The 16,486-nt window shown below is 38.5% G+C and overlaps 1 protein-coding gene across 2 annotated transcripts in view; it reads right to left on the reverse strand.

Annotated features, from left to right (window-relative positions):
* Nucleotides 1-2,397: 2,397 nt before the first annotated feature.
* The window catches only part of SLC9A6 (solute carrier family 9 member A6), a 49,998-nt gene continuing 35,909 nt past the window's right edge, over nucleotides 2,398-16,486 (reverse strand). The window contains exons 13-16 of one of the 2 annotated variants that reach the window (XM_081125628.1): nucleotides 16,298-16,328; nucleotides 14,218-14,297; nucleotides 8,537-8,642; nucleotides 2,398-5,116 (exon numbers count right to left, since the gene is read on the reverse strand). In XM_081125628.1, coding sequence (XP_080981754.1) covers nucleotides 4,844-5,116; nucleotides 8,537-8,642; nucleotides 14,218-14,297; nucleotides 16,298-16,328 — 490 coding nt within the window. In that variant the 3' untranslated portion in view covers nucleotides 2,398-4,843. The remainder of the gene's footprint in view (nucleotides 5,117-8,536; nucleotides 8,643-14,217; nucleotides 14,298-16,297; nucleotides 16,329-16,486) is intronic. The other variant, XM_081125629.1, reaches the window with a different exon arrangement.

Raw genomic sequence — 16,486 nt, forward strand, 5'->3', positions numbered from 1 at the left:
GTTCATAAAAATGTCTAGATCAACAATGGTCTTCTGGTGTGTGTCCAGAAGGAAGGGAATGGGGTTGTAAGCCTGGGGGTGGACTTGGAAAAGACATACAAGCTTCTTTTTTCAAAGTTCTGAAGGGTGTTACACAGAGGGGGGGTGTGGAGTTGCCTGAGAGGTGCAGTGGGAGAGGGCTGAAGAGAAGTTGAGGGGCAGGTACTACGTCCTGTTTTCCACACTAACATGCAAGTGCTATGAGGGGAGCCTGTATGTATTTATTCCTCACTATATGTATATAGCACAGTATTTGGTGTGTTGGTCACTCAATAACTATTTGATCAAAGGTTTTATGGAAGATCAAGTGTAGGTGGAGAGCTGTCACTGTTCACTCTGCCTGGCATGCTCCTTATCCTCACCCCCTTCATCTGGTTGACCCTTTGCTTATTCTTCAGGGCTAAGCTAAAATACCACTTCGTCAGGAAAATCTTCCTTCTTCCCCTACCACTAGGCCATAGTCCCCTCTCACAGCCTCCTCTAGTTTTCCACCATAGCCTTATGGTTATTGTATTAAATGTTATTTGCTGATTATTTAAGATAGATATTTCCCTACAGAAGGCAATCAGTCTTTCTTGCATGAATGATTCCTAATAACCTGAGAAAGCTGTTGGCATTTCCTGTAGACTACACTCTGTGAGAGAAAGGACTATTGTTGTTTGCTGCTGTATCCATTGTGTGTGGCACAAAGTAAGCATTCAACTATTTCTTGAATAAATTAACTTTATAACTAAGAAAGTGCAAAGGCAACTGGCCAATGTTACACAATAAGCAAGTAGCAGTCTGGATTTGAACCCAGGTTTGTGTAGCTCCAAAGCCTGGGGTTTTTCTACTACACCAAACTATGTGGTCACAGTCATTGTTCAGGACAACAAACTCTGCCCTAAGACATGGGCCCCTTGGTGAAGATGTTGAAGGGTGGAGTGTGAAGGCACAATGCTAGTCAGATTGCCTACCCACAGGCTTAGAGACAGTCATGACAGTAAGAATTTGAGAAACTTGCCAACCAGGGGAACTCGTATCTGCAGCCAACAGTGCAACAAGTGGAGGAACAGAGCTGGGACTTCATGCCCTACCCCGGTCTGATAACATACAGGTGGTGGGCAGCAGGATAGAAGCTTGTAGCTCCTTCATCATCCTTCCAGGTATACTTGAGATGGGTTAGCCCGGATCCTGCCACTGAAGCCAGTAGAGTAGTGGTTAACAGTTTAATGTTTGTTTTTTTGTGTTTTTTAAAAATATTGATTTCAGAGAGAGGAAGGGAAAGGGAGATAGAAACATCAATGATGAGAGAGAATCATTGACTGGCTGCCTCCTGCATGCCCCCCCACTGGGGATTGAGCCAGAAACCCAGTCATGATGCTCAACCACTGAGCCACACCAGCTGGGTGTGGTTAACAGTGTAGACTTTGGAGTCGAGACTGGGTTTGAGTCCTTGCTCTTTCACATACTAGCAGTGTGACAACTTCTCTGAACCTGTTTCCTAATCTTTGAAATGAGAATAGAATATCCCCCAAAGCATCAAGATTAAATCAATATGTAGATTTAAAAATACCTCATATATACATTGCTTTATCTAAGAGGGGCTCAGAAAAGGGGAACTACTGTTGTTATCATTTCCAATTTATTTCAAGCCTCATACCTCATGCTGCATCATGTGTGGGGGTACTTCCTATGAAGGACTTTCTGATTAAGTCAAAACATCTATACTTTCAACCTCCTTATGCTCCTGTATTGAGTCAGGTTAACAAATGTGTTGCTCAAATCTAATGTAGAGTTTGATTTAACACAGGGATTTAGTTGAGAAAAGAACCTGTGGTGTGTAGGTCCAGCACTTGCGTCTCTCACAGGACCATGAGCAAGGAAGCTGGAGTGGATGGCAACAAAACACAGAAACAGTGTGGTTGGTGCCATTACTAGAATAGACAAAGCTGCTGTCAGCAAACTTTACCCTGCAAACCTTCTCATGCACAAAAAGAAAGACCTAGATTTAACTTGGAAAAGGAAGTATTTGTGTGATAATGCTTTCAGCCAAATTTGGAACTGCCTTTCTACCGAACTGGATACAGAATGTACTCTCCCCATAGAATGGAACTAACATTTTCATGACATTACCCATTACTGAGCTAACAGGCTACCAACCAGTGCAACAGGATTCAACTGCTCTGAGTCATGTTTCATAAATGGACCAATTGTCACCATAAGTAAATACAGTCAGTCTCACATATAAGCACCAAAAATCTGCTGCCCCATAACTTGCGTTCTGTTAGCTTCGTGTTTGTTTCTTTTTAAAACACCTTTCTTCTTCCTTTTCCACTAGGTATATAGGTAGAAAAATAAATGTGACTTAAACACGGTGAGTGGTTATTTGCAAGGCTACAATTTTTTTAATGACAGATTTTCCTACAAAGAAACCACTATAACATTTGTCCAAGTACTCCAAAGGAAAACAAAAATACATAAAGATTAAAGTCTATTATTGTAACATCACATTGCCAAACACGGACAACTAGGATAAAATGCCAAGGAACCTTAAAAAAAGAACTTTAGAAGATGCAACATTCAAGTCATTCAAACGTGTAGGGTTCACAGAGAACAGAAAAGCAAGTCCGAGAGCAGCTCTACTTGTGCGTGATGGCAACTCAGACTGTACTTCATCTCAGTTCATTCAGGTGTCTAAACCCAACAGATGTATGAGCAGAGTTCGTTTTTTTCCTTCTTTGCTTGGAGATGTGCACACAGATTAGAGGAGAGGAGAATCTTCCAGATGCTGATGTGAGCACAGCAGGCTTGGTTCCCCTTTGATAATATACAAAGGCTGATTTAGTTGACTCAAGCATTAGCAGTTTCTCTACGAAAAAGTCTTATGCATGCTGAAACAGACAAGTTACCGAATTTGTCATGCTAACTATTTACAGTCACTTTCATAAAGTGAACTCGGTAACCCGACAATAAAAAAGGTAGTTGTTAATTTCTTGTATAACCTTTTACAACGTGAATAACGTCATGGGTAAATGACACTGAAGTTCACAGCCCCTCAAGCATACATTAACAAGAAATTTTTGACTGCATGAGAGGCACACATCATATAAAACGCACACTGCACAGAGTTCCTGCATAGCAGGAAAGTCACTACCACTACATAACAAATGGCTCTGCCAACAGTTAGAGCTGCCACTCGAGTGTACAACAGTAGGATTCCCTTAAAATCTCAAGGAGTATTTACAATAGCACAGATACCTTTGGGAGAATAAATATATATTTTTTGGAAAGATTTTTTGTTGGAAAATTTGAACATCATGTAAATAAATCAATTTTTGAACTGGGTAAAATTTAAGGCAATGCTACTCAGACCTGAGGGGGGAAAACCCACAGAAGTTTCTCTTTCCTTCTGAAATGTTAACAGGTCAGAATGAACATAAGAAAGTATCCCCCTTCTGAGCATTCAATGAACCTTTAGGTGTTTTCAGCATCACAAAATAGCATTCAAATTTCATACTCTGAATATGAAATGGGAAATCGTTATGTACTCTTCCTTGAAAACTATAAAGAACAAAACCACATGGCAGCTTAGTTTCATATTACAAATTCACATGAAAATAAAGACAACTACACCAGCACACAGAGGAGGCACCGCCCTTACAGTGGGCTCTCCAGAGCACTGAATTTCTCCTATGACCAACTTCGGTGTAGTGTACAAAGATCATGAATTCATAAATTAACTTTTGACATCAACTACAGACTAACAAATGACAACTACACACAAAAATTTTCAAAAATTTTACATTTTGCTCCTGTTTGTCTGCTAAAGAGCAGTGATTTAAATCGATATAAAAACTTCTGACCACAAAGCTTGTTATACAGATCAAGTACAGAAATCAACAAGTAAGCAGCAATTGAGTTTCTTATTTAAACTTATCTGGTATAGAATATTTACATATTTGGGAAGAGAGACTTGCAAACCACCTTTCTCTTTACTCCCCTCTTGCCCTCTGCCCCCTTGCAGCCCGCCCAGCCCCTCCAAATCAAAATCAAGGGCCCTGAACTGTATAACCTATACTTTGGCTAAGCTGGCTGGATGTATCTCCTTCTATGGTCTTGGTCTGGAAGAAAAGAGACCAAGTCTTAGAAGTCATCTGCAGCCTTCTTTTCCCAACAGCAATATACTGTAGTCAAGGAATCAGTTCTTTCATAGCAAGGGGGAAAAGGGAGCCACACATCACTCCCCAACCTGAATGGGACAAGATTAGAACACCATCAGCCTCTTGCAACACAACAGGCCACCAGAGCAAAAGGAAAGAAAAGGTCAGGACAAAGGCAGCAGCAATCAACATAAGTTTCCCAACAAAGGAACCTCTCCTCCCTGGGCTCCCCCAGAAATAACATTCCTTCTTTCTTCTCCCCCTCCCCTCCCACAAAACAAAATTAATTCACATCACAAGATGCTCCTGTTAAGTGTCAGGTAAATATAAGAAAGAGTAAATTTGTCACTTTTTATATTTTAACTGAGTAAATTTGTCACTTTTTATATTTTAACTGAGACATAAAGTTAACGGAACACACAACATCACTGTGAAAATAAACTTCTCAAACAGATCCAGTCTACACAGTGCAGCCAATAAAACATAAAAGAAGAGTTTGTTCATAATCTGCCTTGTACATATTTATATTCTTTCAATGCCATATAAATAGAATTTATATAGCTTCAACATTCAGACATGCACTGGGAATTTTTAGGTAGTACGAATCTCTTCACAATCACATGTGCAAATTTTACAAATCACTAAGTGAGTATTAGTTAAGTTTAGGCTGGACTGTGTCTCGTATTATCTAACAAATTTAATGGGGGTTCAGAATCATCCATAGGAAGAACCAGGCGTGTTCCCCGAATGACCAGTTCGTGGTCCCCAAATGCAAGCTCCCGATCCAAGGCATCCTCAGAACTGTTTCCCATAAATCTCCTTGGGGCACCAGATGTTGCTGATTCAATGTTCACAGTAGAATCCCCATAGGTTAGACTAATATCACCATCATTGAGAATAAGATCGGAGTCATCATCTTTCAATTGTTCCTGGTTCTAAAAGCAAATAAAATAAGTTGTAGGAATCATTACAGAATTCAAGAAACATTTCCAATAGCAGAATTTTCAAGGACTCCCTATTTAAACCCCTCAGGGGTAGCCCACTGCCCTTAAGAAAAACTCTAAAGCCCTTACCTTGGCCTAAAAGACATTACTGACGTGGGCCTTCAGCTTCATCTCCCACCACAGTCTACTTCCCCAGCCCCAGCGGCCCCACTGTCTGCAACTACACTAAGCGGCTGACAGCTGCTTAAATCTCTCAAGGTTTTTCTTACCTCCTGTCCCCTCTGCTTTCCTTCCATGATGAGCACCTAGTTATCACTGAGGTCTCAGCTTAAAGTCCCTTTCTCCCAGAAGTCTTCCTGGATCTTCTAAGGCTAGCTGAGGTGGCCCTCCTGGGTTCTCCCCTAGCATCCTGTACTTAGCCCTCTCCCTAGAGAGGCACTCACCCTCGTATCATAACTGCATGGACACTGGTCTGCTCTGCACTCTTTCCCCCACAAGACTAAGTCCCTTCTATGCTCTAGTTCAATAACCTAACAGTTTGGGGCACACAGAAAATTCACTAAATGTAAGTTCAATTGATTATTGAATGGATTTATGTATATGAAGCTTTTACTTCTGTATTAACAATACCTAGAAATACAGTATCCCCCAAATATATTGAACCCTCCCTGCATACTTGTCTACCAGATTGATGAACTTTGCTTCTAATGGAAATTTTGTGGCCCAGGGTATAATTAAATAAAATTCCTCAAAAGGGAAAAGAAGTCAAGATTATATAGTGCCATTTTGGTAAAAAATATGTGTGCACAAAAAAGTCTGGAAGGGCATTCAATAAAATGTCAGCTCTGCATGCTAGGGTTGCTAGTAATTTTTATTTTCTTCTTTATGTTTCTGTACTATTTCAAATTTTATAACAAACACACATTACTTTTAAAGATAAGAAAGTAATTTTTTAATGTACAGAGTAAGAATCATTCTAACCACTCATATTGATCAAGAAAAAAACAACAACAACCAACTATGTGACTAATACTCCTTGAGGGAAGTAGAACTAATAGAGACATCTTATATCCAGCTCTCCAATACTATGTGTATTTGAAAATTTTAAATTTGTGTAAGATAGTCAAATAGACTGAGGAGACTAGACAAAATAAAATAAATTTAATTTGCTGTTGCTAGAAATTTGCCTAAATACTCAAAGACAAAGACATATGAATTAAAAACAAACCCATAACCACCAACCAGCCATAATTCCTTCTTGCCTAAACTATTTAAAGCACTAAGCCTAACTAGTGTCTATCACTTAATTCAGCAATGCTCAGAGCAAAGTTCTGTGGAACTTTCAAATGTTAGCAGGGTCTCTTCAGCACCTTCTAATATCTTCATTAAGTTTGAGGTTTGGGGATGTATCTATCAAATTTTAAAATGCATACATGCCTTTTGATCCAGCAATTTAAGCTTTAAAATCTACTCTATATACCTATATATACTTGGGTAAATTTATATGCAAAAGGATATCCACCATAAACACTGCTTGTAATTTTTTAAAAAAAGAAAAGGAAACAACTTAAAGGTCTATCCATAGGAGACTGATTAAATCAATCTTGGTGTAGCCACACAATGGAGCACTATGCAGCCATGAATAAAGAGAAGGTACAGGATCTCATGTACTCACAGAAAGGTAGCCATGACATATTATTAAGCGAAAAAAAGCAAGTAGCAGAACAATATACTGATCATGATCTTATTTGTATAAAACAATAACAAACAGTTATATGTACACATATAAGTTTGTGAAGATAAAATATATCAGGAAGTATCCATAATAAACCCTTAATAAAGACTTCCTCTGAGGGATTTGGGTGGGAAAAGCAGGGCAACTTTCATTTCTCACTTTGTACATTTCATACTGTTTGAAAATTCTTATAAAAAGGGGAAATTTGGACACACACACAGAGAACACCAAGTGAAGACAAAGACAGAGACCTGTGTGATGCATCTATAAGTCAAGGAATGCCAAAGCTTGGCAGCAAACCACCACAAGCTAGGAAACTAGGAGAGGTATGGAGCAGCCCTTGGAAGGAACCAACCCTGCCAATACCTTGACCTCAGACTTCTAGCCTCCAGACCTGTGAGACAATACATTTCTGTTGTTAAACCATTCAGTTGTGCTACTCTGTTATAGTAGCACTAGGAAACTAATCCCACAATGTTGTATTTTGCTTTATTCCACAGGACACACAGTCCTTGTGGAACTCTCCTGGCTTTTGGTGATGACCGAGTGGGTCTCTGGAATCCAAGAGCCTCACCTCACTGATTCACTGACAGAGCTGGCTGACCCCTCTGCCCAGAGCCACATGGGCTCACAGGGCACAGAGAGAATGGAGACTGTGCTTGAGAGGGGGCTTGGGGAATGTGGGAGGGAGAGAAGAGACAACATGGGGTGTTCCGCCACCACACTCCTCCAGCACAATCTGTCAGAAATGACACTCATGACTCAATGTAACACAAAGCTGTACGGTACTCTGCCCTGACCCAGGTGCCATCCTCACTGAGTCTACGCTTCCCCATGCATTCTCTGTGGGGTCTGCGCTAACACACTACAGAGACGGTCATAGGGAACTGGGGGAGTGCATGTCTGCACTGCTTCACCACAGCCTCGCCTCTCTATTAGAGCTGCTGCATCAGAGTGGTCAAAACCGGTGGGTTTTGTTAACATGGGCACTTTATTTGATGCCAAAGGTTATTTCTGAAGGGTTGGGTTAGAAGCAAACATTTTTTAGAAAGAACTTAAAAACATAATGTTCACATTTTAAAATAAAGGCTGGTAGCATTTGTCATTTTTTTCTTTGTTGCACTACTTGCCAAATCAGCAATCATACGTTGGTAGCTGAGAAAAAAATATGGCATCTAGGTTATATCTAGATATGCTCACACCTCCCAGCCATGTGGAACAGAGGTAGAAAAAGCTTTTCTAATATTCAAAAGATGGTAAGTGTGAAATAAAAGACCATCTGTTGCACTTTAGGGGCATCAAAGATTGTTTTATTAATCCCCTCAATATGACTGTGACAACTCGAATTTATAGGTTAACACACACATTTGCCACTGATCTCAGGCCACATACTGCAAATAAATGAAAACCAGCATGGAAATAGTATTTACTAAAATCACCAACAGTAAGATGAAGTACCATTCTAGATGTTACCAAATGATGTTTCAAAGGCTACACATTATATAGATTTCAGTTTATTTTCTGGCTGGGCAAAATATGCTTATATTCCCTCTCATGGGTTTTATACCTTAAAGGCAAGCAAAACAAAACAAAACAAAACAAAACTAGTAACCCAACCACAGAGCAGATAAATTTAATTTAATAAAGAACTTAGGTTTTGGATAAAACCCACTTACTTCATAAGCCTGGGGGCTTGTTAGGCATCTGGCGATGGGTCCACAGCAGGCAGGGAGTGTTGTTGTGAGAGGAGGCCCACTGTGCGTCAGCAGAGGCTTCAGATAGCTGTGCTGGTTAAGGAAGAGCTGCATTCCTTTCTTCGCAAATTTAAAAGAACAACTCATTTCATAACAGCCGCCGTCACAGTGCACCAACCATTTCAGAGGATAGCAAAGGGCTTTCACATATGTAGTCTCATTTCCTCACCACATTATGTCAGTGAGATAGCAAAGGGAGCTTTTATTATTATCATCTCCATATCGCAGGTATGGAAACTGAGGCTCAGAGAGGCCCATGATCTGCCTAAAGTGACACAATGAAGTGAACGAAGCACCAATACTTAAGCCCAGGTTGGTATGATTCCAAATCCTGCACCCTTTCCATCATATCGCTTTTCTTTTCTGATTTTACTAAAACCAAAAGGAAGACAAAAGTACTCTCAGCACCAAAGGAGACACAAAGGAAATAAAAATGGTTAATAGTCAGAAAAGAGACTAAATATCCCAGTAGTAGAATATAGTAATAAAAAGGGTTTGAATCACTTATTGCAGACTCAGCTGGCCTCTTGAATGAGTTGAAACTTCAGTATCAAAGGAAATTCAACTCTAAAAACATTTTTAAAACAATTATGAATCACGAGTTCCTATCATAGACCCTTATTTCACTATTTGTTTATTCTCCAAAAAATAAAAACAAAAACAGATATGATAATATACAGGGGTAGGCAAAAGTAGGTTTATAGTTGTAAGTATGGGAAACAGTTTATTCATTAGTGTATTATTTATGTGTATTACAACTGTAAACCTACTTTTGCCCACCACTGTACATGATACTTGGAAGGAAAAAAGGAGGAACTCACAAGAAAAGTAGGGAAAGGGAAAAAGACACACATATTCCTCACTTTCTAAAATTATAACCTCAGGTTATTCTCAATTAAAAATGAGGAAGTCAGAAAAAAATGTCATGAATTCCCATATTTATAAATTCTAAGTCAAGACTGAAGTACTCTATATAAATGCACTTATGCACTTTATAAAACATCTGGTCACACAAAACCACTGAAAACCTGTAATGATGAATTCTACTAGTACACTGAGTACAGAAACTACCAGGTTTCGGTCTAGTGGTACTTAAAAAGGCAGTATTAAGGCTAACAAGTCTTGGTGTTTAACTCTATATGAACAAATTCCTTAAAAACCAAAACTTACCAAACACTGACAAAAGAAAATCTGAATCGTCCTATCTGTATCTATTAAGGAAATTAAAAACCTTATACAAAACACTTCAGGCCCAGGTGGCATCACGGGTAAAATCTTCCCAGCACCTAAGGAAGAACTAACACCAATCATCCAGAAAATGGAAAAAGAGAAAAATCTCTTCTCGTTTTAAAAAGCCAGCATAATCTTGTTATAGAAACCTGCTGAGACATTACAAGAAAAAAGTCACAAGCCAGTATCTCTCATGAAAATAGACACAAAATATTAGCAAATTAAACCCAGTGACACCAAGTGGGATTTGTTCTAGCAATGCAAGACTGGTTTAATATTAAAAAACCCAATGAAAATCACACGGTAACAGATTATAGGAGAAAAAAAGAAATACACGATCACCTCGATGCAGAAAAAGCATCTGATAATATTCAATATCTGTTCTTGATTTTTTTAAAAACTCTCAGCAGACTAGAAATAGAGGGAATATTCTAAAGTTGAAAAGGATATTTCAAAAACCTCCAGCTAACATCATACTTAATAATAAAGTGTTGAAAAATTTCCCCCCAAGGTTAGGAATAAGACAAAAAGGCCCACGATTATCACTTATATTCAACATTGTATTGGAGAGGTCTGTCTAGACAGCGTAATAAAACATAGAAAAGAAATACAAGGTATTGAAGATGAAAAAATAAAACATTAGCCCGGCCGGGTGTGGCTCAGCGGTTGAGCGTCAACCTAGGATCCAGGCGATCCGGGTTCGATTCCCAGTCAAAAAGAATCTACAATTAGAACTAATAAGTGAACTTAACCAGACTGCTGGATACAAGTTCAATTATCTAAAAATCCAATTGTATACTGAAAATACAACAAACAAGTAGAAAATAAAAACCATTTGAAATAGCATCAAAAATTTAGGGATAAATCTAATGAAAGATGTGCAAAACCTATTATTGAAAACTATAAAACATTAATGTGAGAAATTAAAGAAGGTCTAAATAAATGAAGGTTCATGGATTGGAAGAGACAATATAGTGAAAATGTCAGTTCTCTCCAAATTCATCTACAGATTTAATACAAACCCAATTAAATTGCCAGTGCATTTTTTGGTGAGTGTGTGTATATGAAAATTATAAGCTGCTTCTAAAATTTAGACAAAAATGCAACAGACTTAAAATAGCCAAGGCAATACTAAAGAATAACAAACCTAGAGGATTTCCCCTCTTGGAAAGCAACACTTGTAAAAAGTACAATTAGCACGGCCAGTGTGGCTCGGTGGTTAAGCATTGCCCCATGAACCAAGAAGTCACCGGTCGATTCCTGGTCCGGGCACATGCCCAGGTTTTGGGCTTGATCCCCAGTGAGGGGCATGCAGGAGGTAGCTGATCAATGATGTTTCTCCTCTCATTGATGTTTCTATCTATCCCTCTCCCTTCCTCTCTCTCTAAAAATCAATAAAAACATAAATTAAAAAAAAAATACAATAATTAAGAGAGATTGGTATTGATGTAATAATAGACAAATAGAAAAGAGAATCCAGAAACAGCCCCCACTTATATGGTCCAGTGATTTACAACAAAGGCTCCACTGCAATTCAGTGAGTTAAGGGTGGTATTTTCAATAAATGGTGCTGGGTCAATTGAACACCAATATACAAAAAAGTAGGTCTTGACCCATACCTCACACCGTACACAAATTCAAATGTGATAGCTAAAACAACCACATCATACTTTTAAAAGAAAACAAGAAAATATCTTTATGACTTTGGGATACAAAAGATTTCTTAAGATACAAAAAGCACTAACCATAAAAGAAAAGACTGATAAAATAAACTTCATTAAAATGAATTCCTGCCTGGCCAGTGTGGCTCAGTGGTTGAGCATTGACCTATGACCCAGGAGGTCCAGGTTTGATTCCCAGTCAGGGCACATGCCCGGGTTGTGGGCTCGATCCCCAGGAGGGAACGTGCAGAAAGCAGCTGATGAATGACTCTCTCATCACTGATGTTTCTATCACTCTCTCTCCCTCCCCTTCCTCTCTCTAAAATCAATAAAGATATATATATTTTTTAAAATGAAGAATTTCTCTTCCTCAAAAGACAGGATTAAGAACATGAAAAGGTGAGTTACATATTTGGAAAAGATATTCACAATACATATAACCAACAAAGAACCCAATTCAGGAACACAGAAAGAAATTTGAATCAGTTAGACAAGACAATTCACATAATGGGCAAAAGAACTGAACAGACACACTTCATAAAAGAGGATATCAAAATGGCCAATATGAAAGGATGCTTGACCTCACTTGTTATCAGAGAAATGCAAACTAAACCACTTGAGATATCACTACACACCCATAGGAATGGCTAAAAGTTAAAAGGCTGACAAATACCATGTTTTGGTGGAGGTGTGGGATAACTGGAATTCCCTTAACTTGCTGATGGGCATGTAAATTGGTTACAACCACTCTGGAAAGCTGGCTGGCACTATCTATTAAAGTTAAATATACATCTGCCCTAAATTCCACTCTTAGGTGTCTAACTAAAGACAACTGAGTGCCTGTATTTACCAAAAGATGTATACACAAATGTTTAGCTTTATTTGTAATAGCCTAAAGCTGGAAACAAACCAAATGTTTAGCCATAGTAGATGGTTGGGGAAAAACACAACGTGTAGTATATTCATACTACAGAACAGTACTCAACAAAGGAAAAAAAAATGAATTACTAGTACAGACAACAATATGGATAAACTATACAATGTTGAGTGAAAGAAGCAAGACAAAATAATACACATAATTCCATCTATATGATGAGAAAAAGCAGGTAAAACTAATCCATGTTGCTAGAAATCAGAATAGTGATTGCCCTTTTAGGGGTGGATGGGGAAGTCATTACTGACTACAAGGGAACACAGGGCACCTTCTGGGGTGCTGAAAATGTTTTATATACTTTCTATGGGTGGCAGGCACACAGGTATATACACAGATCAAAATTTATTAAGCTATACACTTAAGATTTATGTACATTACTGTATTTAAGTTGTATCTCAATTATAACAAACAATCTGGCTATACGAAGGAACTGAAATATAGAATGATGAATCATTAATTCTACCAGGGCACTAGGTTTTAAAATTACCAGGTCTTAGTCCAGTAGTACTTAATAGGGTAATATTGAGTCAAACAAGTCTTGGTGTTTAGTTCTATAATGCTCTCCAGAAAAAAAGCTATTATTCTACTCTTTCTCTATATTAGAATCGTTTAATTGTTTGTATATTATGCAGAAAATGTACAGAACATTTTATGCAGGAAACACTAAAAAATTTTTGTTAAATGAGAGGAATGAAAAAGCCTAAAGAGATGTAGAAGTGGCTTATAGCCAAAATGCTGATAATGGAGTCAAAAGGAATGACATAATCATTAAACAATTTTAAAGAGCCAGGATCTCTCTCCCTAATGAGAGTCTTAATACCATAGATATGCATGCATTCTTGTTTCCATACAGTAATTTGAGTATTGTGAAAAGTGAACATAAAAATCTAGTCAACAGAATATAGTAAGTAGTATAGTCTAGTGATTAGTGTTGAATGCATTTTTCTTAAGTATACAAGGCTTTGATCAGAAAGACAAAAGCAAGGAAAATCTTTTTATGTAGTTGTCCCAAATTTGCTTCAATGGAACATAAATCAGGTTTGATTCATTTACTGATAAGTCTCAGCCTGAAAGAACTCCATGGTCCCTTTTTATAGTTTCATTTTGAAATAAGAAATTAATTTTAATAAACAGTGAGTGACAAAATGTTTTTAAAGGCATTATCTAAGCAGGTTATAGACTATAACTTGACCCAAAGTATAGCTATGAAGAAGACTGTTACAACAGGACAAGAAAGAAACTTGGCAAACAACAAAACATGGGCATTTGGAATGGAGAGGAGAATCTGACAGTCTCTGGAAAGGTCAGAGCAAAAAGGCATAGCACTCATTATTGTGGTAGCTAACATTAAAAACTGTGTATTTAACTTTAATCTCATGCTTTTTCCTAAGGCAGCCTTTTCTCTTTTATTCTAGCAAGTACACTGACAAGAACCAATAAATACCTTTTTCAAGATTCACTAAGTTAGCTAAAGGACAACAAATATTAAAGTTTGCTCAATAAATAAACCTATACACCAAAGAAAATCTACCATAAGGACTCCTGAGTTCTTTCACACAGCCAGCTTCTGCAATTCCCAGTTCCTACTGGTTTCACGGGTTTTCAGAGGAATTAATTTGCATGGGTTTTCTTTAACAACCTTCTCCACTACACTGAAGGGGAAAGGGAAGACCAAAGGGTTTATGTTTTGCTTCAGGAAGGGAATGGTCAAAACAGCTGTTCCATTAAATCGTAATTGTCCTTGTCCATACTACCATTTTTTTCTCAATTAAGGATACTTATGATCAAAGTTGTACCATATCCGGAAAAGCCAGGCACTCTCAGCTTTGGTAGTTCTTCTTTCATTTTCAGGAACACCCTGCAAACAAACAATAAAGAACTCAATGTATGCACAAAGATAAAAAACATATATTTGGAGTCACTTCTTTATAGAATCAGAAATATGGCCTATTATGTATGAGATAATCTCCAACCTGGGGAACATTAGAAACTTTTAAAGTTGCTACTATGTTCTTAGAACACTAGCAAAATGAAAGCAAGTAGGGAAACTCCATAGTAAGCGACTGGCCAGGAGGGAAAACTAACAACGTAGCAAGCTAGCCTTTTCGAAAATAGCTTCCAAAAACATAAACTGGGTCCTTATTTGTGATATGGTGTGGTCAGTAGTGGGGTAGTTAGGCGATCTGGTTCATGTCCACTGACAGGAACTAGCTCGGCAAGTCCCTCTCCCTCTGCGGGCCTGCCTGAATTTATGCATGCAATGTGAGGGTTAGAAAATACTGAGGCCCTTTCTAGCACTAGTGTTCTGTGGTTCCAGGATTTTGGTTCCTTCCTGATACTGGATATAAATGAATCTTCCTTTCAATACGTATACACAACAGAAAAATGTTTGAAAACAATGCATGGATTTGTAAGAGCCGAAAAACACCTGTATTTCCTTTTATATCAGTAGGCATAGGTTTATGTGTCTCACTTTCTGAAGAGCAATTAATCTATAAATCTCACGATCGCCTCACCACATAAACACCTGTATACCCAACCCCCACACACTCCATACTTAAGGATACTGATTCTCTGCTCTTCCCAGTGGACACTCACAATATTGAGTAAACAATGTAACAAACCAAGACATCCATAGGGATTTGAAGGCAAGGGAAAATGGTATTTTTTTTCTGTATGTCACAGGTGGTACTCACCAACCTGGTTCTCTCTCTGTCACTCCATTTCCATTTCTCCTCTGTGATGACAGAGGTGACAAAGCAGGTGGAGACTTATGAGGTAGTGATCAAGCACTTGTCTGGTGAGCTGTGTGATAACTACTTTTGTTTGGACATGAAGTAGAAGCATTAAGGAACTATTATCCCTTTGGAAACTACCCCAGCAGCTGAGCACCATGGAAATTTATCTAGCCTGGTTTGCTCAGGTATTTCAAGCCCACTGAATTATATTTCAAGGTTCTTACCAAAAAAGAGGCAAGTACTAAAATATCACATAACACTCATCATTCAACAGCTAACAAAATTAGCATTTAGGAAATAAATCTAATGAATGATTTTTTGAACTACATCCTGAAGACAAATATACCAGGGCTTGTTTCAGACAAGAAAAAGAATTGTGTTTTGAAAGAGATGCTTTCCATCTTTAAAAATATTTCTGTGATTTCTCATCTAATTCTAATGTCTAGGATAGAGTCACATATTTAGTGGTGCTCAGAAACCATTAAAAAGTGGATAGAAAACACCAGAAAAGAGTGGTGAGACTAGAGAAGGCACTAAGTTCCACTGCACTCAGTCTATCAGGTTCAGGTGCAGAGGAACAGCAGAGAAAGTGACACATGGAAGCTTGCAAGGAAAAGTGGGCAAGGCCGAGGCACGGGGTAAGAAAGTGCATTTTCCTGAACAGGGAGGGAAGACTGGCTGAAGATTCCAAAGCTTCTAGGGCAGTTCTCAAGGGCAGCTGCTGGTCATCCAATTTGAAAGTTACACAGGAAGAGCAGCTGGAGTGGGGCTTACATCAGAGAAAAGCCTTCATGCGCAAACCGAAGTGGAAAAAGGCTCCCTGTGCCAGAGCAGTCACTTGAAAACTTGGGAGAGCTTATGGTACTGCTCGTCTCTGCAGCCAAAGCCCAGGTTGGCCCACAGATATGAGAGCTGTCACCCCTGATAACCACACGCTGTCTAAAATTCAGTTTTGTTTCTATGGCCGAGTGAGAAAGGCCAGGAATGATGCCAGTTCAGAGCTGATGCAAATAGGACAGGCTCTCAATAATGGTGGCATGAAGTCTACAGCAGATTGTTTTCTTTCCAAACAACTGCACATTCGACAGAAACGCCAGGGACAACACAAACGCATATTTACCAAATGTTCTTGGTCTGAATCAACACCAACCCTAAAGGAGAAAAACAAAAGGCAAATGAGATATTGAAGCCAAAAAAAAAAAAAAAAAAGTCTATTCACACATGTATGTTGTCAGGCAACCACTTTTTTCAATGCAGAAGCTATGGAATGGTTAACGTTTTCTTGCTTCTCTCTGGTTGTTGATATAAA

Source organism: Miniopterus schreibersii (genome assembly GCF_964146895.1).
Source record: "Miniopterus schreibersii genome assembly, chromosome: X".
Taxonomy (NCBI): Eukaryota; Metazoa; Chordata; class Mammalia; order Chiroptera; family Miniopteridae; genus Miniopterus; species Miniopterus schreibersii.